At 40.5% G+C, this 26,741-nt stretch overlaps 1 protein-coding gene across 4 annotated transcripts in view; it reads right to left on the bottom strand.

Annotated features, from left to right (window-relative positions):
• Positions 1 to 26,741, bottom strand: part of FARS2 (phenylalanyl-tRNA synthetase 2, mitochondrial) — a 255,170-nt gene that overhangs the window by 58,374 nt on the left and 170,055 nt on the right. The window contains exon 8 of one of the 4 annotated variants that reach the window (XM_009279176.1): positions 4,199 to 4,802. The exons of the other annotated variants lie outside the window; for them this stretch is intronic. Coding sequence (XP_009277451.1) covers positions 4,796 to 4,802 — 7 coding nt within the window. The 3' untranslated portion in view covers positions 4,199 to 4,795. Of the gene's footprint in view, positions 1 to 4,198; positions 4,803 to 26,741 lie in introns of those variants that run through there. 4 annotated transcript variants of the gene reach the window in all.

The following is a 26,741-nucleotide window of genomic DNA, read 5'->3' on the forward strand; positions in this document are numbered from 1 at the left end:
CCTCCCAGCTTCTTGTGCACCTCCAGCCTTCTCAGTCAGTAGAGCGTGGGAAGCCGAAAAGTCCTTGACCAGTGTAAGCACTACCTAGCAACAACTAAAACATCGGTGTGTTACCAACATCGTTCTCATCCTAAATCCAAAACACAGCACTCTAGCCCTGCCGAAACGAGGACAGACACCAACTGCCAAGTAAGTGCTGCATATATAAATCTCAGCTAGCTCAGGAGTAGGAAAGTCAGTTTAGGTAAGACTGAAACATGACAGCCAATGATATTGCCACATGCCTTGCTTTTTTTCCCCAAATCCTACATTATTTAAAATTTTTAATAGGTGATTTGGTAAAGAAAACAGATTGTAATTATCTGATGAGGTATTTCCAAGTCAGAAGCAGATATAAAATGAAAAGTGTATCGTATGCTGTTTGTCAAATGAAGGCGCACATAATTCTTTCTAGATTGTCTACTGCAATTTTTCTTAAGAAACACCTGAAACTAATTTGCATCATTTCTAAATGGAAGTTTAAATTTGCCATAATGAAAGAGTTGTGAAGTTTAAAATAATGAAGAAAGGAGTACATTTAACACTTGCTGAAAGAATATTAGAATATTGAAGGAATATTGAAAATCTGAAGCCATTAAGCGGCTGCAGAATAACAATCTTTGTTTTTACAGAATTGGTAAGTGTGTGACAAAATGAATCAAATTTTGATTACATCTTTATCAGCAAAGATTCTCCCTAAGTCCTGATGAAAATGTTTGTAGTCTAACACCTCAAGGAAAAAAAAAAGGCTGAACTTAGAAACTTCATATTCAGTTATTTTTATGGAACACAAGTCAGACAAACAGTGAGCCAAGTTTTTAGAAAATTGATTCTCTACTTTCACACTTGGAATTTTAAAGTTGGCAAGACTTTCAAAAAACACATGCTAAGTTTGGATGGCCACAGTAAAAGAGCTCTGGAAAAAAAAATGATCTGTTGATAAAACTGGCTGGTAAATTATGCCATGTAGGAAATCTCCTATGAAAGTGGAGATTAAACCTTCAGAGTAAAGAAACAATCTTCTTTGAACATGACTTGATTTAGTGGAATGCCTACCATTGTCTGCAGAACAAAGGAAAGCGAAATTTTGAGGTCGGAACCTCTCTGGTGCCTCACGGATGTGCAGCAAGGAGCAGAAGCTTGTTTTAGCACATACTCGTACAAGTGGAAGGAACAGTAAGGCAAGTGAAAGGTGAAGGAGCACCAAGCCCTCTGACTTCTGCCTTTTTTTTTTTGGTTAACCGTACATGAAATTTGTGGCTGAGGCACAGCAAGATAGTTTTAAATCCATAGTACTGTATGATTTTCAAACCGTTTGTCAGGACTGAGTCTTTCTGCCTGAGTAATTGTGATCTGTCTTAGGCCAAGAACTGGGAAATACCTGTCCAGAAAAATACAGGAAACAGACATCGATCTTTTTTGTTTTTCCTTGTAACAGGGAGATGCATTGCATAGGAAACGTGGGGAATAAATCTACTGCCTCCTTGGCCATCTCCCCAAAAAAGGGAGGTTTTGCAGGTGAAACACAGAACTAGCAGTCCCATCCCTCGAAGTCTGCACTACAGATTGTCCCCAGCAGTGCATGTCCTGCAGTAAAACGATTTCCAAATTTATAATCTGATTTCGACAGAGCTGCAATGGATTAACATTAAAATGACTCATTGCATCACTATTCAACTGTTAAAGATACCTAAATGAGAAGAGAAGAAGGTTTCTTAAAAAAATGAAAGGCAGAACATAAGTCCCATTCAAAGTAATAACAATAATCACAGAATCACACCTGGGAGTCTAATTTGCCCCTGAATTCACAAATAAAATTATTATTTTTTCATTTAGCAGTAATCTTTATTAAATACCACCATTTACAATTAAAAGCATAATCGTAACTGAAGAGAAAGAAACCTTTAAAGTAAGATCTGGAGATAAAGTGTTATTCAAAGGTTGTGAGGGGGAAAAAGGCCATGAGAGAGAATTTTTGATAGCTGAAGAGCCTGAGTAAACAAACCCACTGTCGGAGTGAGGAAGGGGAAGCCAAGAGGAGAAGGAAAAGTGTGAGCTGGTAGCGGAGTAGGGGCATGCTGGGTCAGCAAGACAGTGGGAAAAATGCATAAAGAATTTAAGAGGATTTTATTCATCCTTTACAAGTTAGGTGTGTTTGTTAGAAACTGATTAAAATAGGGCGATATATAACGGAAAAGATTATATTTCAGTAGTTTGATAGGTTGTTGTATAGGCAATATATCCATTAATTATTTGAGCACTTTCAATCAAAGATTTCATGCATGAAATAATGGAGTTTACATGGTTCACAGAAACAAAGATATACATAGGTAGATGCAGAATACAGAATATAAAAAATGCACCAGAGAAACCTCAGCGTTGTGAGTGAGCCACCAATTAACATGCTGTCACTTTAAAGATGCTTAAAGCCTCCTCCTTCCCCATGCCACTAAAGGATTTCGCACACTGCTTCCGCAGTAGTTCAGCTGAATTTCTTGCAAGATCAAGGCCTTTGCCAATAAAGTATATCTATATCAGTACTATCTCAATGATCATTCTTCTTAGTAGAGCAGTAAGTATATTTTCATCTTCTGCTAACTACACTGCCTACATAAGCAAACTCCCATTCAATCATGTGGACAGGTGCTAAATAAAGTTGAGAACTTGACAAAAATGCAACAGCTTCTCCTAGGTTTGAGATTGGAGTTGAGTATGAGGTGTGGGTATGGTCAAAAACCTGAAAGGAGAGAACTCAACCAAAATCCAAACTGCAACCCAGAAAGCCTGGGGACTTCTGCTCTAGACAGCACTATGGTTTCCGCCTCCCTCACATAGGAAGACAGATGGACTCACAAACACACACATTCCTTTTATGAAGCAATCTATATGACCCATATGATCTATATGGGTCATTCTGAAGTACATTTTGATCTTACATCAAGATCATTCATCTTGATAGAAGAAAGAAATTTTTTACATTGAGAACAATCATTTACTGGAATAACTTCCCCAGGGATGTGGTAGTGTCCCTATCACTGCAGGTTTTCAAGATGTGATTGGACAGGGTGCTAGATGACCTCATCTACGCTCCCTTTCCCACAAAAAGTTGGACCAGAAGATCTTTCAAGGTCCTTTCCAACCTGGGCTGCTCTATGATTTTCAGCAAAATAGGAAATTTGCAAAATTAGAATGATAAGAGACATTTTTGCAAAGGTAAGTGTAATAATTGGGCTGAGAAAGATGTACGGGATGATCAACGCAACCTGCTACAGGACTTTCAGTTAGAAACATGCTATTTCTACCTCTTGTTGAGCTCTCCATTTGAAACAGTCATTATTCTCATTTGATACACTATGAGGATTAGAATAATGTTGATAGGTATCTCTCTCACAGAATGTTGTGAAGACTGATTTGTACACATACATTATTTCAAAAATGCAAGACAGAAGAATAATGTTATGCATTATTAGCACTGGTAGAATAGTAATACAGTTTTATATTAACTCAGCATTCCACATGCAGCTAGTAAATTGCTACTCAAAAGGTCTCTTCTCCTTCCAACGTTCCTCTCAGATTTCTTCCAACGCCCAAGCTGGTTATTGAGCAAGTTGTAATGTCATTTTAAAAGACTAGCAGGCTTCCCTAGGGGAAGAAAAATCTGAAGACAAAACATCACAAGCAAGTTCTCCCATTAAAACACTTCTATGCAGAGATACTTAGAAAAGCTGAAATAAAATGACAGTAGAGACAATGGCATTTCTGGTACATTCTCAACTGTGCTTAAAATGACCAAGAAATGTAACCCTATATAATAAAAAAGGCCAGCTTTACAAAACTGTCTCCTGATTGAATTCAAAAATACATTTGCCCGCAGTGAAAATCTACAAAACTGCAAAAATGTTTTTTTTCCCCTCACACGTAACATGTTTTTCAAGTAGAAAACACAAGAAATCATGTGCCATTAAAACTATTACTGTGATAGGTAATTACCTGAGCATCATAACCAATAGACTCCTCTATGTCATCAAAAGAAATAGAATACAAAATTAAACTTCCCATCTAGCCATAATTTAGTGTTTCATAATTAAATTTATTGAGCCCTTTTCCACATTTGATTGATATACTTTGATTTCACAATTAAAGAAAATTAAATTATTTGAAATGCTAAGCAATTTTCTCCACAGGGGTAAACTGATGTTGTCACCCTGTTTATTGTCACCCTATTCATGCTGGTAGAGAATTTGTGCTATGGATTTCCCAATCCACCTGCATCCTTCTAGTCCTTGAATAAAACTGCAGCCTTACGGAGAAATGATTAAGCACATGTGCCTTCAACTCTCATGCAACAGTTCAATCCCTCATTTTTAAGCCAGCTGGGCTCCTGTTTCATTTTAATCACCATCACCTCCTCCACCTATGGTGAAACCAGGACACGGATGACCCTGTGCCCAAGTGAAACGAACTCTTCCGAAACCAGGACTGTCTTCTGGCCAAGTATTTTATTTACATCTCATTGAACTATTAGGCATTTCAGTTCCCATTCAGTTCTCCCCAGTTTTTAAGGTGCTGCATTGTGCTGGTAACGCTAATGGTCCAGTGCCACCGCTCCCGCACGCCTGGTGCCACAGGTTTGAAACACCACAGAAGTGTTGTCTTTAGCCACGAAAGTTCCAGATCATGCTCTCTGTACTGGACTGATCTGACTGATCAAAATGTTGACTGCAGAGAAAAATCCTCAGGTAATTGGACACAGAGATCAGCACCTAAGGCAAAAAAATATATAGAAATAAAGATAAACTGGGTAGTGACGGAGAACGCAAGGAAGATGGAGGCTGGAGCACAGGCCCTGTGAGGATGGGCTGTGGAGCCTTGCTGGAGGGGGCCATGGCTTGGGGGACCTAATAGCTAACTTCTAGTACCTACAAGGAGGTTATGGAAAAGACAAAGTCAGCCTCTTTACAGCAGTGCACAGCAGGAGGGTGAGTGACAACAGTACATCAAGATTAACTGAGGTTCAGATCGGATATTTGGAAAGACTTGTTCACCATGAGGACAGTCAAGCAGTGGAGCAGGTTGCCCAGAGAGGCTGTGTGATCTGCATCCTTGGATGTTTCCAAGAGCAGACTGGATAAAACCCTGAGCGACCCAGTCCGGAGTCAGTGTCAACTGTGCTTTTAGCAGAAGGTTGGACGACAGAACCAAAATCAGGAACAAGTCTGTAGCCTCAGGGCATGGGAAAGGCTGGAAAACGAGCCAGGCAGGGGCACGAGCACGTGCCTCCTGCAGCAACATACCTTCTGGAAACAGGGATTTTATCTAGGTTTGAAGGAGTACGAAGAGAGGAACCTTGCATAAACAGTTTGAATAGTTTAAACAACTTACTTTTAAGGCAATACTAAGCAATACAATTCTAAGCACTAAGAAATAATCTCAAATTCTTTAGAATTTTATTAGGTACAAAAATAATCAAGTTATAGAAATGTATCCATGTTCAAAGATAATCACTTTAAAGAGTCCACAATTGAATAAAAAAAATGTAATACAAAAGTTTACTATACAATTTAAAGTCATCGTGTGTAAGTCTGGGTTTTTGCTGTGTAAGTTCTACCTGAAAAGATTATTTTGTCTAGACAATTTTATAGGAATTGTACAGAAAAATCTCCTTCAGCCATGTTTTCTCCCAGGTCCATGACTGCCTAACGCGCACTCACACAATAGTGTCCATTTCAAAAACATACCCACCAAATTTTCCAGGCATCAGAGGTGGCTCTTTGGTTTTCTATGCAATAGTGCTACACTGGAAGTTATTAATTAGCATCATCATACACAGACTGCGGTTAAGGTGATGACATAAACAGATTTCTTTCAGATAGAAAGCATGAAGCAGTGGAACGCTCATCTGTGAAGCGGTGGTTAAAACTGTAAGAGGATACTGCCCAAAGAGAAGCACAAAGTGAAGTCAAGCCATAGACTAAGGGGCTTCCTTAGTTTGGGTTGATTCTAGTGGGATGGAGTGGTTGCAGCTCTTTGGATCCTGTATAAGCAAAGTTATCAGAAAACCAGCAGCTTTTGAGAAACCATAGTGAATATGGAGCTGAGAGACCACATGGACAACCGTCGGGGAACACAGTTCCCACTGGGAAGACAGGTCCAGAAATCACAAGCAAAGAAATTGCCTCTGTCTCTTTGTCCCTACTGAGTTTGCAGAAACTGAACTCTGCAGACTGCTGCAGGAAGAAAGGTCTGGCACAGATCCTGGGGCACCTTTCTAGGACAAACAACTCAGCAAGGTCCCCGAAGTCCCCCTCTTTCAGTCCAAAAAGAGGCAATACAAAAAATGACCCAATTCTAAAAAAGTTTGTCTTATAAATTTTGAAAGCTGTAGGTTTACTCAATGCTTGAAGAAGCCAGTAAGCTTTTTCCTGGAGTCTATTTTTCTCCAGTCCCAATACCAATATCCCCAGTTCCTCAGGAATGTTGGGATATGAATCATTAATAATTTAAAGGAAAAAGAGGAATTTTGTCACATAAAGCAGGAGGAAAAAACCCACAGATTCACTCATGTTCAAGAAATGCACAAATCCATTTGGATGTTTAGAAGAAAACTGCAATGGAAAGTGATCCTTTAAAAAACCTACGGATTTCCAGTTATGTTTAAAACACAATCTATGCCATTTCATCTTTTTTCATAGGTGCTACTGCATCACTGAGCAACAGGAGTGCAATGGGGAGTTAAGTGTTGGGGAGGAAAAGGGGACAGCGTAGGGACAACTACTCACTGTTACGACAGCTATTGATCTTGAGAACACAGGCATGGCAGCTGTACACAGTATTTTTTGGGCGATGCAGTTCATCCATCATTTACTCCTCAATGTAATCTCCAAACATACTGCCATTACCCAATTCCCACCAAGCTATGCTAAATGACTCTTTCCACAGAAGCTTTACAGGGCATGACCTGCTCCTCCTCTGCCAGCACCACAGACACGTCTCTGTCTGTTTGTAGCCCTGACAGCTTTCTACAGCCATCCTTAGCATCCTTTCAAACCAAATTCTTTCTGTCTCCTTTGGAATTGCAGGACAGGTAGACAACAGGGAAGTGGGAAGATGCTAATTGCAAATTAGCTGTGCTGCAGGTCTTCCCCACCTCACTTTTATCTCATCAGTACCTTCTCACCCCTTGCTTTTCTGGCTGCACTAGACTGTGTCTTGATTGAATTCACAAAAACGCTTGGAACCATTACTGGTGTGACAGACAAACAGCAACCATGTTCTTGGCTTGAAGAAGCAATTTTAAGTCTCTGTGTCCTAGGCGCTTCTCAATTAAAGGAGCACAAAGTGGATTTAAACACTCCCTTTACAGCACCAAGTTTTAATGCAATCAGGTTTCAGGAGATCTGTTTTCTAAAAATCAAACAACTGATTGCAAATATGGGGATACAGGGAAAAAAGGGCAATAACCTGCAGCAGAAATGCCCAGATTTCAAAGCCCTGAAAAAAAACTCAAATTACTGAATTACACCGAACAAGAACACATGAAGAGCTGTTCTGAGCCAGACCAAAGGTCTATATAGCCCTGTCCTGTCTGCAACAAAAAATATCCCCCCACCACACAAACCCAGACACACAGTTAAACAATCTTGGTAAGTGGATACCTTAAGTTAAAAACCAAGTCAATGTGCATGTGTATTAGCAGAAGCCTCTAATACTCTCCTGGGCCTCAATCCGTTTTCAACACAAACCATTCCTGAGATGCATGTCGCTTCTATGTATTTTTCATGTCTCAGTATATTCCTCTGCATTAACTCATCCAGCCTCCCCACATGAACTTTTGTCATCTATGTCACCCTCCTGCAAAGAGTTCCTGCTTGCTGTGAAGCTGGTTCCTAGTAGTTTCATTTGAAACATGCTGCCTTCTGTACTAGAAGTCATGAAACCATCCTTCTCTACCTATCCTCTCCAACCCCCCCACGATTTTCTAGATCTCTGTCATATTCATCCACCAAATCATCTCTACCAGAATTGGTTTTCTCAATCATTCCCTTGCTCTGATTATTCCTATCAATTTTCTCTGAACTTCCTGCATATCCTTGTTGAAATGGAAATCCTAGACTGTGCGCAGCTTTCAGCCTACACACAAAAGGGAGCGTGAAAGCCCACAGTTTCATCTCCCTTCCCACATGCCATCCAAGGACTGGTAAGGTGGCAGTAGCATGGTGGAGCCACAGCTTCCCATTCTTGCCACTGGGTATCAGCTTTCCAAAGACGAGAGCAGAAACAACACAAAACGTACAGCACACTCACATCAAGAGCAGCATGGAGTAAACAATTCCTTTTACAGGTCTCAAGGGGACCTAGCAGGGATTTGGGGCTGCCCTCCAGCCCTCCCTCTCCAGTGCTAACCTGGCCCAAGGCACTAGAAGTGCCATGCATGCTTTGCAATTGCATCTCTGTTCCAGGGACAGGGCTGTATGCATGCATCTCTCTCTCACTGACTATGCATCCAGATCTGTCTATAGATCAGAAATTATGTTTATTTATTTCAAATGAGAATTCCAATTATAGCACCAAATTATTCTGAGGGGGTAACAACAAAGATGCTGCTTTCAGTCCAACATGGATTTATTTCAAAGCGATTTCCAACATGCTGCTAAGCAGCAGAAGTTGTAGAATTATACAACACAAGGCGGGCTGCCAACACAGAGCCCTGCTGCAGCTGAGCAGGCAGAAGTTCAACATAAACAAAAATAACTGAAAATGAAAACTGGGGGGAGAGGGAGGGAAGGGGGCTAGACAGACAAACAGGCAAATGCCAATGCTGAGGAAGAAAACCCTAAAAACCACAAAAACATTCTCAGCAAGGAGGGAATATGCCCCCTATTTAAAACACAACACAAAGAAGCATCCCAAAATGGGCTTGTCCCAGCACTGCTAGGGATTGTGAGAGCCAGTAGAATATTTCAGATTCAGCTGCTGCTCAGACGAGCTACTTTACAGGCTTAGAAATTGGCCACACATTTTCAGAAGGTAGGAGCTCAACCATCACTGTGGCTGAAACTGAAGCCCTCCAGAAAGCAGGAGCAGAATTAATAGCATATTTTCTAATTCTTATTAAAAGAACAGCGTTTAGCTCACAGAGCTAATGGCTTAAAAGTTAAGAGAAACTATTTAGTCACCTCTGCAACCTTGACTCTGGCCTCTCAGGTGTCTGTGCCACTCGCTAGGAAAGGCTGCGAAACTGTAATTTCAGAGAGACTTTGGTATGAACTCGTGTGATCCACACCCATGAAGTGGCAAACTGAAGCTGAACAGGCTGGGCTTTGCAGACAATTTACTTGGTTTATTTACTTTGAAAACATCTGCTCTGTTGAAACTGTAGTCAAAGCTAACAAAACAAGTGTTCACCAGAGACTGCTCCTCGATGGGTTCTGTAACCACAGCCCAGGGAGCAGCGCTGGAGGATCAGCTGCTGGAAACTCTACTGGAAACAATGGAGAGATGGACTCTTCAGGCTAACACTGGGACCAAGGGCTGATCTCGGGGCGTCACAAAGTACCGAACTCTTTAATGCTCCCAGGCCAGTAGAATAACTGCTTTGGTAACTGAAAGGCAGTTTTTACTGAGCTGTTATCATTAGTTGCTATTTTGTAGTGTTAAAACATTGTGCCTCAGCAGAAGTTCAATGGAATTTCAGGGAAAAGGCACCTAAAAAGGCACTACTGCAACTGAGGAGCCAGGCTGAGCCCAGGGAGCGCTGGAATGAAAGGTCTTAGGTTGCCTTAAGGAGGTGGCAGGAATTTTTCTTAAAAAGGCAAATATATTTTATTACGGCTTTGCTACCAGTTCCGTGTAGGACTTAGAAAGTGCTTCTCAGCCTGTTGCCCACAGACCACTGAAATGACCAGAGTAAAAAAACATATGATCTTACGTCTACACACACAGAAACAAAGTGTGAAAGAAAAAAAGCACACAATTGAGCATTCAAAGTATAACCCAAATTTTTTGTTGACTATAAATGAAAAAACACTTGAGGCAACACTACCCAAGATGAATGGTGGCTTTATCTTTTCTTCCCATCTCCTGATCCCAACATCTTGTCTATCCTTTGACTAAGAGTACACAAGAAACACTGGTAAGAAAGACAGGGTAAATAACCACATTACAAAATTTACTGCTGAAAAAATAGGTAGAAATAAAATCCAGAAACATAATAGAGAGTTCATTGCAGGAAAACCCATCACACCATCCCCCAAAAGATCAACAAATTTGCTCAGCACTAACATGGTAAACAAAAGCTAGAAACTTCCCAAAGGAACAAGAAAACCAAAACACTTAAAATATTATAATGCTAGCATAAAAGTCAATTTCATGTGCTCACCTCGTATACAGGCTCACTCTGATCTCCACATCTAAAAAATATATGGAGGTAATAAAGGGTCCTAGAGTCAGGCAGCAATAGTTATTAGTCAAAGAAAGACAACTGAATTAGGAATGACTGACAAGATCGGGGCTGTTTATTGAAAGATAACAACAGGACTGAATAAATAACACAATATAGTGAAAGTTAATTAGGAAGTATTTTTTACTTGCCCTCCTAATACAAAGTCAAACAGAACTAAATCACATTTCAAATTGATACTTGGTTTTAAAAACAATGGATGGATAACCTGTGAACCCCTTGCCACAAAATACTAGTGATGCCAAGAATCAAGAGGATTAAACTGCAATTGGATACGTGTACAAATAATCCCTGCAGTTCCACTATAAGCAATCACTAGCAGACAGAGATTAGGGAGACATTCTGTAACAGAGATATCATTTCCTAACAGTTTAGGGAAGGGTTTCATACACCACCCTCTGTAGCATCCTAGACTTGCTACTGCTGGCTACGTGACACCCAGCTAGAGGGACATTCCTCGTATTACTCCAGCACTCCCGGTGTTTCCAGGGCTGTTCTGCTACCAGAACTGTTCAGTGGCAGCAGGTACTAGGTGCATGCCAGATTTTAAATCTGAAAGGATATGCAATATCCTTTAAGGCATGTTTGGGCTGTTATCAAGCAGCCTTGATTAGAAAAGTCAAACTTCTGCAATTAAGGTAAACTTTTTGTAATGTCACTTACAGCCCTTCCTAATACTTCAGCAAACTAGTCCTTACTCTTTAGTCTTCTGAGAGTTTATTTTCCACTCTCTCATTACATCTTTAATTTCATGTAAAAGTTATTAATCTTGTTATTTTTTTGAGACCCAGGAACAGACTGTAGATAAGAACAAAACAAAGAACAGTACAGCTTGATCACATCTTTGTGACACTACATAAGCAAACTCACAGAGCCTCTTCCAAAGCAAATATATTCCTTTTTAAGACAGGCTCTCCTAAAGGTAGTAAGATTCTTTGTAAAGAGGGTATCCTTCAGTAATGGAAATGCCGATAGCCCTGTCAGCACCCCTAAATGCCTGTCAATGGCAAACAATAAACCAAACAACATGATGAAGGAACCTGTTTCCTAGCCAGACAAATCAGGCATGATTGCAATACAAAGTGAAAGTTTGGCTTGGCAAAGTCAGTCAGCAATGGCTAGCTACCTCCTCCCTTCCTGCCTAGCTGCAGGCTTGCAAGAGTTGACATTGTCATATCTAGGAAAAAAAACATTCTTAGTTACAGTCTTAGTTGCTCTTTTATGTTCTATACCTGGTTGGTCTGGTGCTATATTATGAGAAAATTTGATAATGAATCTGTATTTTTATTTGTCCTTAATAAAGTTAGGGATGATTGATGTTTCAGTCAGAGGTGACCAGTTTTCACAGCGCATACAAATGTGGCTAAGCAGAGTGCAAGTATATTGCTACAACATCTCGGTGCCTTCTGTAGCTCCAAAATACCAGAAAACTGGAAGGACTTCTGAATGCAACTGTAATGCAAATCTCATTATTAACTACCACTTTACCCTACTGAGCAAATATCAGCATGTCCCTCCTGAATAACAAGAGTATTTCTAACATCAGTCATCGTATTTCTTAATGGAGAACTGAATTCACTGGCAATAAAGTCCAGGTTCCCGGAAGAGAAATGACTCTCTGTTCTCTGTTGACAGATTGGGTTTTAATGAGCAAAGGAAACACACAGGGCCTGATCCTAATGCCACTTAAGTCAATGAGATGGTTTCTACTGACTTCAGTGGGCTTTGGATGGAGCTCTGAGGTCCCGATTTTGCACCTGTCACGCTCCCAGCTTCACTGAGAACAGTAGGGAGTTTCAGTGCCGCTCAAAGAAGAACGGTTCTTTGACAACTAATATTACCACTTCCTCCAACATGGAAATTCCCCCATTATAAGCAGGAAAAAAAATGAATTGCTGAGAATTTCAAAGTGCATTTTCAAAAAAAAGAACTTTTTGGGATGACACTCAGTAGGCTCATCTTGTGCCAACCCTGATTGTGAAGAAAGTGCAGTTAAGTGCTCCAAATGTATTATAATCTTTTCCACTACCACTTAAAGGTGTCTTGCTGACAGCAGATTTTATTTTCAAGTCTACTTATTTTAGTAGTCGTGTTTTCCAGCACCGGAATGATCTGTTCATGTGGAACTAGTGGAATGTGTTGGGACAAACTAATACACTGTAATAGTAACTTACCATGGATGACAGGTTACACAGGACTTTTTAATTTAAACTGTGTATTATAGATTGTAAGAGACACAGCTTTTTCCTGCCTGTATGGTATTTTTCTTTCTACTGTTGTGCTTTGCAAGCCATTACTTCAGTGTATGCCTGACCTATGCATCAAGTAAGTTCTTTAATGACCTTAATAAATTACATGTAAGCTTTGAGTTAAGGACACAATTCATAGAATCATAGAATACCAGGTTGGAAGGGACCCCAAGGATCATCTGGTCCAACCTTTCTTGGCAAAATTCTTCAATTAAAACTAATAGTCACGACTGCACCATCTCTCCATGGTGCTGCTGCACTCTGTTGGCAGTACACTATGCAAAAAGGATCATCGTCCAACCTTTCTTGGCAAAATTCTTCAATTAAAACTAATAGTCACGACTGCACCATCTCTCCATGGTGCTGCTGCACTCTGTTGGCAGTACACTATGCAAACATAGCTGGGGTCAACAAACAAGTGTTCTTCAGAACTATTTCACAGCATTTCCTCCATTTGATACTCTGAGCAGTCACAGATTTTAGCTCTTGCCCATCAAACTTGCAACAGCTTTGGCTTCTTCAATTAAAACTAATAGTCACGACTGCACCATCTCTCCATGGTGCTGCTGCACTCTGTTGGCAGTACACTATGCAAACATAGCTGGGGTCAACAAACAAGTGTTCTTCAGAACTATTTCACAGCATTTCCTCCATTTGATACTCTGAGCAGTCACAGATTTTAGCTCTTGCCCATCAAACTTGCAACAGCTTTGGCTACTTGGTTGTCACAGAATACGTGCATATATATTCTTTTCCTGTGGATGTTTCTTTTTATTCCTAATTACAATGAAAATGACAAGCAAACAGTAGATATTCTCCGTAACAGGATTAAAGAATAAGTCCAATTAGTTTGAATTTACAAGTCAAAGCAGATCTATTTTATAAATAGGATTCCTGCCAAAAATAATCAATAAATAAAAGAATAAGAGAGTCAGAGACTAACACGTTAACTTCAAACTGCTACAATCTCCAGCCCCAGAAACCTTCAGGTTTCTGGAGTAAAGTACTGTCACACTGAAATCCATAGCAGAATTCCCGATTTAAGGACCAAGATTTATCCCCTCTGAGGTAGCGTGTGTAGCGTGCCGCTTGACAAGACTGCTCACCTGCTGCAAGTTCCTCCACTGAAGAGAGGAATGAAGCACAGAACAGGGAATACCTGGGTAGGCAGCAGCTCTGCAGGGACAGAGGTGGCACCTGAACACATTCAGAAGTCTAATTACTTAGCAAAAATAATGTGCATGAATTGTGGTTGCAGTTATTTCTCATATGCACGTTTTTCAAACTTTCAGTCAAGATTTTCAAAAGATACAGGTGTTTGGTGAATTCTTTTTTGGTCTCATTTTCAGAAGTGCTAAACATCAACTTCTGAAAATCATGGCCCTTTAAAGCTTCTTAATTCAGTTATCCAGAAAAGTCATCAGTCATGTTTGAAGATATTGGTCTTTTTTAGTTACAGTGCTTTTTCCCTGTGTCTTTTTTCCACCTTTGCTTTCCTTCAGCTTTCATTCCCGTTTTGCCCAAGGCTCCAAGCAGAACTCAATAGCAGCAGAAATACTGCTTTTAATGCAAGAAATTTCACTCTGTGAACACACTGCCATACTAAAAAACAAAACTCCAAGTTGAAAGGCAGTGGACAACCACTCTGAGTCCCTGAATCATCCTGAGGCTTCAGCTAGCTTGCATTAGTGGATAGGATCATTTGGGTTTTTGGGCCTTTAAAAAATTAATACCATTAGTAACGGGAGAACCTGTTTGCTTTAACTTCTTCCACATATGGACATTGTTGCTTCAGCTAGAAATCAACCATCTTACATCCTGCTTTCTGTGTGCTGCTACAAGGATTACAGATGAGGAAAACAACAGAAAGAGAATAGATCTTGAAATTGAATGTAGGGGTAAAAAAGAGTGAATAGGGGAAGAAATATTAATTATACAGAACATAACTTTAAAGCAGGTATTGAATCCATGTTATATATCAATTTTCCATTCTGTATTTGCCTAGGTTGACAGTTCTCCCTCTAGTACACAGAAATGTTCTTTTCTCCAGAGAGATAATACATTGTGTATGATGGAATTGACCTCATGTGATAGAGGGAAAATTAAAGAGAAAATAAGCATGGGTTCCAAGCAAATTTCAAATCCAGTAGATTCGCAACGTATATAAAACTAGCACAATTATACACTAGTGAAGCACATTAATTTACTTGGACCAAACAAACTTAGAAACTTATCCCTAAAATATTCTCCACTGAGCTGAAAGTGGATTTACTTCAAAGTCAACACAAGGAACTGGGTTAGTAATCAGGAGAGTAGAAGACCTTGAATTTGTAATGTTAAACATCTACCGCTTCAGAATTGCGTAAACACACATTCAACTTGGTGGCCTACAGTGGCTATTATTATGATCTACTAGGTTAAAATTAAGTTTCACAACTGGTATATAACTGCAATTTCTATTTAGAAAATGGACTGTAAAAGCCCAAAAGGACCCACTGAGGTCCACTGAGGAAACTACTGTATAAAAAGGGAAGTTTGAGATCATATAGATATTCTATATATTTAAACATACAGAAAATAGATATTGCCATACTAAGGTATAAGACGACACCATTTAATATAGTATTCTGCTGATAGAATTGTCTAGTAACAGATGTTTCAGGGCTGTATGAAATACAACAGCGATTTTATAAATACTGCAGGTCCGTAATTCATACTGGGATTTCATCATGACCGCAGGCAGATGTCACTTATGTTCTGGAGCACAAGAATTGACAGCCTTTGCGATTTTTGTGTAACCATAGAGGTTTATTTGCCTGAAAGATATCCAGTACTGCAGACTTAATACACACTGTGCTGCACATTTTAGTTAGCTTTTTGAATGTTTCCTCTTGGACTAATACAATGGAGAAAGATGGTCCTACTGGTTTCTTTCATCACCTTCAATTTTTTTAAACACCTCTCATGTATTGTCTTCCCTTTATTCAAATGAAATTACATTACGTTCAATGACCCTTTCTCTCCTCACATCAGAGTACCATCCTCCTCCAAAAGCTGCGTATTGAAATACTCGCATATCTTCACCTCTTAAAACACTTTGAACAGGAGAATTAGCATTATGATCAAAAATAGGTAAAAACCCACAAAAGATGTGAAGGTTGATTTTTCATAGTGTCCCATTAAATTGTGGGCATTTTGGTTTTTTGGATACTCTATGAATGTCAGCAAGGGCGTGGTTTTGAAAGGTTTAGTGCTCCCACAGTATCCAGTGATTTTAGTGGGAGCTGCTAACACTCAGAAGCTCTGAAAATAAGGACTCATTTTATAAAGCCAAACCTAGGAATATCTGCATTAGCAGACACTAAGAAAAATGTCTGCCTAAGTGACACAACCCACAGTTAAACACTTGGCTTTGCGTAATTGAGCCTAGTCATTTACTTCAAGAAAAACTTGAATCTGCTGCACCATCCTAGTTGATTTTCACTTGCTCAATACACATCCCATCTACCCAACACAACTGAAGGCAACGTTCTGACCTAAACTGTTAAATTTCCATTGTGGCTTGTCAGATGTGTCACTTGATACTTTGGCCTCCTCTGTTTCGCTGGTCCACGGCACGAGGGTGGCAGTATCTCAGCTGAGAACCATGAAACTTCATATATAAAGGTAATAAAAAAACCCATAAGAACTACATTAAATTAGTCTTCATCTACCTCCTTTCTGGTGTTCATTCACAAAGTATGAACGCAAACTATTCAAATGTTACAAGTATGAACAGTCATTCATTTCCTTACTATCCATCTGTCCCACATGTGTACTAATAGGCATGAAGATACTAAACATAAATCTTTTCTTCATCCTCAGAATAATTTTTAAGAGGCACCCTTCCCTTGCATTTCTCCGTGATGCCTGAAAAATAATAGATCAGTTGCATGGTGTTAGTGTTAATATTAATGTTACCAGACAGTGTTTGAGAGAAGCAGGACAGAAACCTGAATTCCGGAGGAGTCACCATCCAGATGTAAGTTTTGCAGCTCAGGTCCATCTCTATAGTATACAGATCTTATGCGTTGCACAGTCCCATGAATTTCTACTCAGTTTACCCAGAGACGAGGACGCTTATCACTTGATAGAACTTGGCAACAATTTTCTTAAACGAATTAAAGTTAACTGGTAGGTTAAAATAAAATATCCATCAAGCACAAAACAAACAGTGGGAAGATACTGTGATCTGTTTCAGGAATGCTGACATTTGTTTGTTCTGAAATTAAGGAAAACCTTGTTTCCTCAGCCTAAATGTTGACAATTTCCAGCATGGAGATAAATAACCTTTGAGCTGCTTAATGCTTTGACTCAGCTTCAAGAAATCCTTCCTAGCTATAGCGGTTTTTTCTCCAACAAAAATGTGTTCTGGATCCATAAAATATAAAGAGCAGGATTAATTATTTAGTGCTAAAACCATCTCTCTTCTATGCAGTAATACTAGGAAGTGAGGAGGGGCATATAAAGACTTTTTCCTCTCATCTCCCATCTTGGCAGCTTTACAGGATGTATGTTTGGCTGAATCTAGCCTAAGAATTAGGGGTCTGGCCACTGTATTACCAGCCTCAACACCGTTCTGTGAAGGCCTTGTCAAGAAATGAGTGCAAACATGTGCAGGTACCGCACACATGCAATTCTCAACACACAGAGGAGACAGCGATGTCCATCATCATCCTAAGAAATGCTTGGTGTGGCTGTCTCAGTACTGTGGACACTTTCTGTAGCTAGAAAGAGCCTTGTAAGAGATAAGCAAATGGCACCATCTCTACCTTCCCATGCAGATCTCCGTTCAAGAATTCAAGAGAATTTGAGAGAAACTTAGGATCCACTACAGACGTGTTGCTTCTTCACACTGCTAGGACACTACAGAAAACAAACATACCATAATTTCATGCTAAAGTTCATTTAAAAGCTGATTAAGGAGGAGTGGGACAAAAGTTATATGAAGGATGTGTCTATTGTTTTAAAGAAAAACTAGTTTCAGGCACAGATCTGAGACCTAGCCAAAACACATCTCCCTCCCTCACCCATATTCTCTTGCAGGGATTCCCAGCCTGCAGCATGGGCATCCATCACTGGTGGCCTTGACAGGACTGGTCCACCTTGACTTCCTAGCCTACTGGGGTAGGATGGCCAGCTACGGTGTTATTGTGGGAGAATGGATGGGGCAGGGGTAGAGACCAAGAAAAGAGGGGAGGGGTATTGCATCCTACCCTTAAGCCGAGCAGAGTGATGAGCATCCCAGGCAGCGGCAGGCAGAGACAGAGCAATGGCTTAGGCAGAGAAAACCCTTTCAATATGAAGTAGAAAGAGAGGGACAAAGCACCAGGTGAAAGAAGGACTCTTCGCCTCTTACACGTAGTGAATTCTTCCCCCATCCTAGCTGCTGAGTAGAGCACTTTCAAAAGACACTGCAAGATTAAACTGATTTCAAGCTCTTCAGAGAACACAGTATTTATCATCTAACAAATGTGATTACAAAAGCTTTCACTCTATCTCTGATGTATTCACAGCCATTGCAATGCTTCTCAAACTGTAATATGCTCACAATTACGCACTATGAAAAACAGCTTTGCACAGAAGTAGTCTCAACCTCTGGTCTACAAGGACAGCGATTCACTAGGATTTCTCTGAACTCAGAAGCACTCACAAGCCTACTGGTATCCTCCTGTGCATCCTGTGGCAGCTGACTCCTTTAGCCATTTTTCATGAGCCCACTGCTTGTCAATATATCACTGTGCTAATTCCTGTGACGCCTCCTGTGAAGTGCTTTGGGAATTGTGGCAAAGATTTCTGGGCTGCATCTGAGAACTGGTGGTGAATGGCTGACTCCAGGTTGACATGATGAAGAAAGGTTAAGCTCTTCAGCCGAGCAGCCTCTTAGAAAGATTCATTGTGACTCCAGCTATCCCTTTTCTATACAGCAAGGCTATCTTCTGTATCCGCCTGAATACATAAGGGAGTTGACATTTGTCTTCTGTGTGGCTCACGTACTTAAGTTTTCCTCTCTTCTCATTACCCATGAAGGGTGATTACATTTCCTATGGAATATCACTGGTGATACATCACACTTCAGGGCTGTGTTTTCCCCCCGCCCTCTAATGGGAACCTGTGGTTACTTCATCTTTTTCCTTTCTTGAATACCAATCCTCCCACAAGCCTGCGTGTTAGCCACCAGCCTCCCACCAAAGAAGAATAATGGGACTCCTACCGAAGCTCATTAATAGTAAATTATTTTCAGTTAGTGAAGACGATTTTCTCCGTGAAGTCTCTGAAGAGCCAGGGATGGTACAGAAGAACACTGTCTGCCCCACAATTGATTTGAATACAGCGGTTTGCAGGAAACCTCAGACTTCAATAGCGAGCCATTAAGAACAGCTATTTGGATGGTGCCTGTCTGAACACTGAGGAGAGGAGGGAAGGTAGAGTCTGTCTTTCCTGATCAGTTGATTATTCTTTTCTTTTTTACCCACCAGATGGTCTTCAAGTAAACACTGGCATCAGAGGTCTGAACTGGCAGTCACAAGCTGTGTAAAAAGCTGTAAGTCACAAAACTCACACTTTATTGTATAAAACAAGGATTTTCTTTTTCTTTTTTGTAAAACAAAGTCCAGGCATTTACTAGTATTTTTCAAGTCCATCTTTCTGGCAGATGAAGCAAGAAATGCCCAGCATAAGCAGATGCCCAACAGTTCAAGGGCACATTGTTCTACAGGATAGACTTCTCTGTCTCTCCTCTCGTAGTTCTTTATGACACTCTCAGATTTGGGCAGGGAACTGCTATTTGGGGGACTTTCAAAGCAACCCGAGGGAATTAGGTATCTGAATCCACACTGGAATTCAAAAGCTCTAGGCCAAGCATTTAAAAACCTCTGAAGAAGATGCTTAACAAAAATATGCAGACAGATTCCAAGCCTACACATGTATACATAATAAATATAGCACTGAAAAGGTCTACTTCCATATCAAACAATACTTTCTGGCTTGTGCTATAAAAGTGCATGCTCATTTTTGCTATCTCTGACTCCACACAGTAGGTACTTTAAAGAAGCAGGAACAGAGCTGGTTGAAATTCAGAATTTCTAAAATATTTGAAAAAGTCTTTTTTAAACAAAAATATGTGCATATTTACTCAATTAATTCTCTATATTCATTTCAATCTGGAATGTTTTTGCTGGGGAAGAAAAAGAGGAATGAAAAGCTTTTCAGTTCAATTTCCTCAAAAAAACCCCTAGCAGATGGCTGCCCTGTGCTCCATGAATGCCCCTGCTACTGCTCAGGATATCTGGGAAAGCAGAACTCTGACAGCCTCAGTCCTGGTGGGGGACAGAAGGGCATCAAGATTGCTAGAAAGTGGGAAGTGCAAGACACCCTGGAGCCATGTAGCAATCAGCACGGCAGTGTTACCTTGTAGTTACAGACACGGAGCCCAAGTCCGGCCTCCTTTAAACCTCTAAGCAGCCAGGATGAAAACCTCACCATCTCAGCCCTCAGGTGGCAGATTGTCCAGGCTCTGGTTGGACATGACCAGAACCCATACGTCTTCATAAAGCATCTCTCTCTGGGCAGCCCAGTCTTTAAATGAATTTGGTCAGAAAGTCTCTGACCACCTCTAAGCGGGAGCTGCTATGAGAATGGAGCTGCGATTTCTATACAGCTGCTTTTCAAAGGAGAAAGGGCAGGGAAGAGGAAGAAGCCAAAGAGTAGTTGGGGCCACTCTGACTGTGAATCAAGCAAATACCACTGGCTGTCGGGTTGGTCTGGGGCACAAGGGAATGCCTGACACACACACCAGGAGTGAAATGGACTCACATGTATGCAATGTCTATGATAGGTATGTTTTCTAAGCTGAAGCCCAGAAGGCAAAAGAAATGACAAAAAAGGTTCTCATTCATGAGAGAAAACAGGTGGCACTGCACCTGGGTGGGACAAGAGAGGGAAAAGAGAAGAAGGACCGGGGGTACTACTGTAGTGCCTTAACTAGCCACTTATATAGTCATGCTCTACTATGACAACTAAAGAAAGGCTCAGAAGTCAACCAGTATCCAGAGCCTCCCATAAACAGTTAATCTATTGCAAAAATATTAGTCTTACACTCATTTGACCAAATGAGAGAAAAAAAATCCAGAGCTGGAGAACACAGTTCATTGATAAGAAACCAATCCTCTGCTAGCTACTGTCAAAAGCAGCTTCTGGGTTGTTTTTTCTGCAGAGAAGCTGCTGCTGGGACTTTGCCAGTTCAGCAGTTAAAGGTAATCTCAAAGAATCCCTCAGCAAATTGTCAACAACAAGGTGTTCAGGAACTGAACTGATTGTTTTAATTTGCGTAATACTAGCAGCAAGCAGTGCTTCAGAATTATTCTGCTTAATTCACCTGTTCTAGAAGCAAGACAAAACCAAGCCAGCTTCAATAAATAACCAGACCTAAAAGTATTTGATTTGATATCCATCTAGCTAAGGAAAAGTGCAACAAATCTGGCAATAAAGAGGAAAAGGAAAATGATGTTATTACATTGTTTTTTCTATACACTAACAAGGAGCTAGGGGTGTGTATTGACAAAACACAGCAGTCAATAGGATCTGACTCTTCAGTGTCAGACCTGTTCCTTTTACTATTTGGAAAAGAATAGACACAGGTCATCTGAGTACTCCCAAAGCCTCTAAAGATGGTGCCACAGTGCACCTACCTTCCTCCTTCACAGCAGCCAATACATTTCCTCTCCTTTCCCTTAACAGACTGTTACAAATGTGCAGATATCACCCCAGAAGCGTGCAAGTAATTCACTCAAACACAAGAATAAATCCTTTCTTACCTACTCCCCACTTCTATTTTTAACAGTGTAGCCGTCAAAATGCAGCAAATCAATTTTTTCCCCTTTGCTGTCTCCACACTGCCTTTTCAGGGTATTTTCAGTTGTTCTGATTAAAAATTTACCTCTTAAGTACCACTGAGGACACAGTGCATTTCTTGATTACAGTTTTGTATACTTTTTTCAGCCTACCTACGTATCTTCCTCACAAAGGAAGATGTGGAGTCATATCCTTCCTTCCTTCCTTCCTTCCCTTCCCTTTCTAACAAAAAGGAAATTTTAGTATCAAACTTTAAAAAATCAGGTCCCAGACCAGTAGGAAAACTCTGCAAAATGCAGAAGATACTTTTTCAGAATGAGGAGGTGAGGCCATCACACCTGACAGGATGATGCAAGGTACCTAGGAGAAGAGACACGGCATGCTGAAAAAAACATTTGCAGGGCTCACCCAGAGCAAAGATAAGCAGCCTCAGCATTTCTGGATTCTCTTTGTGGTGCTACATTGTAGGGGACAGGTACTCACCCCTGGACTCTTCTCTCTGTCTGTCTTCTTCACTGGGGACAACTCAGGTCAAAAACGTATTCTGCCACTTCTACCACATATTCTACCATGTGTGATTAGCCAGTATTTCCTCTATTACTTTGGACAGGTACGCTTTCATTACCATCCCTGGAATTCCACGTGTGTGCGGTTGCAATACTTACCTGAATGTCTCAGAAATGCAAGAGACTGCTCTTACTGGGATTCCCTGCATGGCAGCAGTTTTGATTTGGTTTATTTGTAGTGGGCAGAGACCTTTCTACCTTTCGACTGCTATTCAGCCAGCCTTTCTTTTTCGCTGTGAAACCTGTTTCCGTTCTGAAACTGAAGAAGTCTTGACCACTGAAGAGGAGATTACTTTCTGATTTAATTTCTGAAGGTTATTCATATTGATTAGACAGCTTAGACAGGCTGAGTAGTAGAAGGCCTGAACTTCAAGATATGGAGGGTACAACAGCCATTGCAAAAAGGAAAGAAAAAAAAACCCTGACTTTCTTTTCTCCCTTCAGTATCAATACAGTCCAAAATATTCTCTTTGTTTTTGCAAATGTTTGTTCACTAGAATGTTCCAAAGGGAAAAATGTCAGCCACAAATCCTCACTCACCGTGTATTTGCACAGCAATGCTTAAAGGTCCTTAAAGATCTCCAAGGATTTGAAAGAAATAATTCAGTCAGGTAGCAGAAAGAGTGCCGCGGCCTTCCGGTGGCTGGTCACACGGCTCACACAGCATACGACAACTCAAGGCAAGGCACAGTGAACCGATTTTACAGACCATGTACAGGAAAGTGTGTTCCACAAACCAAATGTATGAAAATCTAAATGTTTGCAGCTAATGCATCAAGCAAAGGAGAGCTTAAAGCCACACGATGGACTGTTGAAAACATTTTGCTCGCTGCAAAGGGACATTTCTTCTCTATTCTGCTTGCCTTACAGATACCCTGCTCCTGTCCTTGCCATAACTGCCACAGTTTCACTCAGTTTCCTTGGCATTTCAGCAAAGCCACAACTTTTTCTTCCTATCTGCTGATTTATTCTTTATATGCCTGAATAACAGGTGTGTTACAGCCATGTTTTGCATTATTCATCTTGGATGAAGTTACACCCTGACTGTGTTATCAGGACAAGCCTGATACAACATTTAGATTCCAAAAATATCCTAAAAATCACCTAAAAAGGTGACAGTGGGCCTTATTTTCCCATCCACATTCGGTTGTGCAGGTCTGTGATGGCCTTTTACACTATGGGCGATGGGAAGGTATCAACAGCTGACAAGATTATCCACTGACCTGTTCAGTCTCATGTACTACTCGCTCCCTCTCCCAGATGCATGTTCTGAACTCGAGCCATATCTCACACAGGTGATGCTCCTCTCTCGTTCAAGGATCCCCTGTTCCGAGATTTCCCAGTCTGACTGTGAATCTAAACCCCCTGAGCAGCTGCCTAGGGTCCCAAGTGCTGTTTGGCAGCTGAGATCCACAGGCCGTCTCCTCTCACGTGATACCTTGTGCAGACACACATCCGTAACGTGGAGAGGTGTGTGGGGATTGCAGACACCTGAAAAGTCCATGTGCTCCTTTTAATTTGACACTTTTGACTCAAAAGGAGCATTTGGGGCAGGTGGACCTGTTTGGAATTGCTGGGATGAAAGCAAAGGGAGGAAGTTCTTGTGGATCACAGGACTCTGAAACCAGTTATCCTGGTTTCCAGAATCACTTTTTGCAAAAGCTACCTACCTGGACTTAGTTACTAAAACTCAATTCTCTCCTTGGAACAGAGCACATGGATTTCTTTGCTCTGTGAGGTCTACCTGTTGCACTGGTGAACAGGAATTTAGAAGAATGACAAAATTCAAGAGAGGTAAATACAGAAATGTCTACATGTCCTAACTACTGCTCGTACATTATTTTCTAATAGGGAATGCTTATTTCTCCACCTCAAAGTAACACGTGACTGCAGTATGAAATAACTTTCTGCTTGAAACATTTTACAATTTATCTAGCCCCACTAGGCTGGCATCCATTACAATTAGTTTCAGCTGTAAGGAAAAGATAATCAAATTTTTGCAGAGTAAACTGAACTAAAAAGTTTCATTTTCTGGAAAGCCTTCTTCACACATTGCACATTACTCAGTTTACCTCAATGCTGTGTCTTGTTCAGTTAAGTTTACTTAGATGCATTTAGTCTGGAATGGTTCTTAGTTACCCTAGCACAGTAACTTGGCATTCTCCTAAATTTGTGCTTTTCAGCAATGAGATTCCTTCCTGCTGATCTTTTAATTGCCTATGCTTTCCTGGAAGATGTCTCAACATTATCACCTTATGAAGTGGATAATCAAGATTTACTTTTTTCCCAGACATCTCTTACTTGTTTAAACAATTACTTGTCTCATGCTTCCCCCCCCCCCCCCCTCCCCTTTCCTCCATGCTTCCCCCCCCCCCCTTTCCTTTTCCCTGTAGAGGAATACATTTTCACTGCTAATACACACCATAATTACAATGTACTGGAGCGTGCTTATCAGTCCAAAGCCCAGTGGAACCTTGAAAGGTTTCTGAACCAAAAAAAAGTCTGTAAGGTAACTACACAGTGTCACACAGACAGCCTCTATAAAGGATCTTAATTAAAAGACCTCTTTCTGTGTTCTAAATTAGTTTTATTTGTATAGCATTTTCTGTTTTCCAATCTTTATAGTCCTATAACTAAGAAAGGTAGTTTAAGAAGGAAAATAAGACTGCCAAATGTCCTAATTCCTCATGAAACTGGTATTTATAAAGGATGAAAAAAGTCTGAATTTTAAATTCCAGAAGTGATTAACTCCAAGCATGAACTTATTAAGCTGCTTGTAAGTAACTAACTTTCAAGACAGCAGCACTGCAGGCTTCCCTATCCTATACACTTTTCTCCCATCCTCCACACCAGAATCCCTACAAATTCAAGATAATGATTACAAGCATCTAGATCTGTAACATACAGATCCATAGCAACACTGAGGATCTCTTACGTTAATTTCTGTGCCCAGAGGCTTTTCTGCAACACTGAATTAAAGAAGCCACTATATCGTCCCTGTAACAAGGCAATTATCTTGGAATTAAGACTAAGCAGAACACTCTTTTCAAAGAGTCAGTCTTCCAAAGGCTTTAATGATTACAAGCATCTAGATCTGTAACATACAGATCCATAGCAACACTGAGGATCTCTTACGTTAATTTCTGTGCCCAGAGGCTTTTCTGCAACACTGAATTAAAGAAGCCACTATATCGTCCCTGTAACAAGGCAATTATCTTGGAATTAAGACTAAGCAGAACACTCTTTTCAAAGAGTCAGTCTTCCAAAGGCTTTAGAGACAGACAAAATGACTTACATGGCTTATGTCATCGGTCCGCAAAAGTTACATATCTGCACACACCCTGTTCTAAGAAGAAAGAGCAAAGTAACCATTATGTTATGGTCCTTATCTATAATTCTTTTTTTAATGAGGTAGAAAATGTCCTTGGAATTACTGTTTTTTAATGGGGCATTTTAAAAGGTTTCTTTTATTGTTGTTGCAGTTGAACAAACTAAGAGGACTACAACATCACTACCAACAATCCATTAGTGTCACCACCCAAATTCTTCAAACATGAAGGTGGGAAATGTTTCCTCCTTGTAGTGTCAAAACACTATGGATGTCTGCTGAGTGAGGGTTTAATGGCTTTAAAGGACAATACTAGGAAAGTCCTAAATCTGTGTGACAATTCTCAGCGAGCAGTCATCCTTCCCATCTATTTGCAGAAGTCACAGAGGGAACCAGAGGTGTATTCCTTGCAGAGGAAGAAATGATCTTGTACTGAACAACTGTCACCCCTGCTATATGTTCAGGATGTGTCAAAGCATATCAAAGGAGAAAACACATGTAGTAGAAATCCAGAGTAGTGAGTCCTGTCCCTACCTCACCACGCTACTAGTATGGAAGATAATATTCTCAGTAAAGAAGAGAAGCATGGCCCATGAGCTGAGCTGTGACTGATGCAGAGCTGCTGGCGAGGCCCTCCCAGTGTACGTGGATTCCTCCAGTGAGCTGCAAGAGTAATCACAGAGTAATACTGCCTCTGTTTGAGGGAGCAGGGAACAAGATTTCTCCAAACCTTCAGCCTTGGAAGAGCTGCTTACACTACACAAAGGATTTTCCCCCAAGAGATGATGTAACAACAAAGATGATCGCATGTTTGGTATCACCAGGAAGACTGTAGACAAAAAGTGGCAATGAACACAGAAGTGCTATACAGACAATAAACATTCAGCATGAATGAATGGAAATGACCAGTTGCAAAAATGGGTCTAACATCCCAATTTTTACAAATGTTGATTGTACTGTATCGGAACCATCATGATAGAAGACAATTAAATATATTTTTAGCAGTGCTAAATGATACTATGGTGCAGTCCAAGTGACAACAAGTTATGCATACCCGCAACAAACTTGCTTTTGAATTTCTCTGTAAGATACAGTCTTATTGTTCTTTACAATGAATAGTACTCATTATCTTATCCTAGCCTATATTTGTCTGCTCGACACACTGTTTTGAGTATAGGGTTAAGATCCTTTCGCAAGATTTCCATGTG

The sequence above is a fragment of the Aptenodytes forsteri genome, unplaced genomic scaffold, assembly GCF_000699145.1.
Source record: "Aptenodytes forsteri isolate BGI_AS27 unplaced genomic scaffold, ASM69914v1 Scaffold81, whole genome shotgun sequence".
Classification (NCBI taxonomy): domain Eukaryota; kingdom Metazoa; phylum Chordata; class Aves; order Sphenisciformes; family Spheniscidae; genus Aptenodytes; species Aptenodytes forsteri.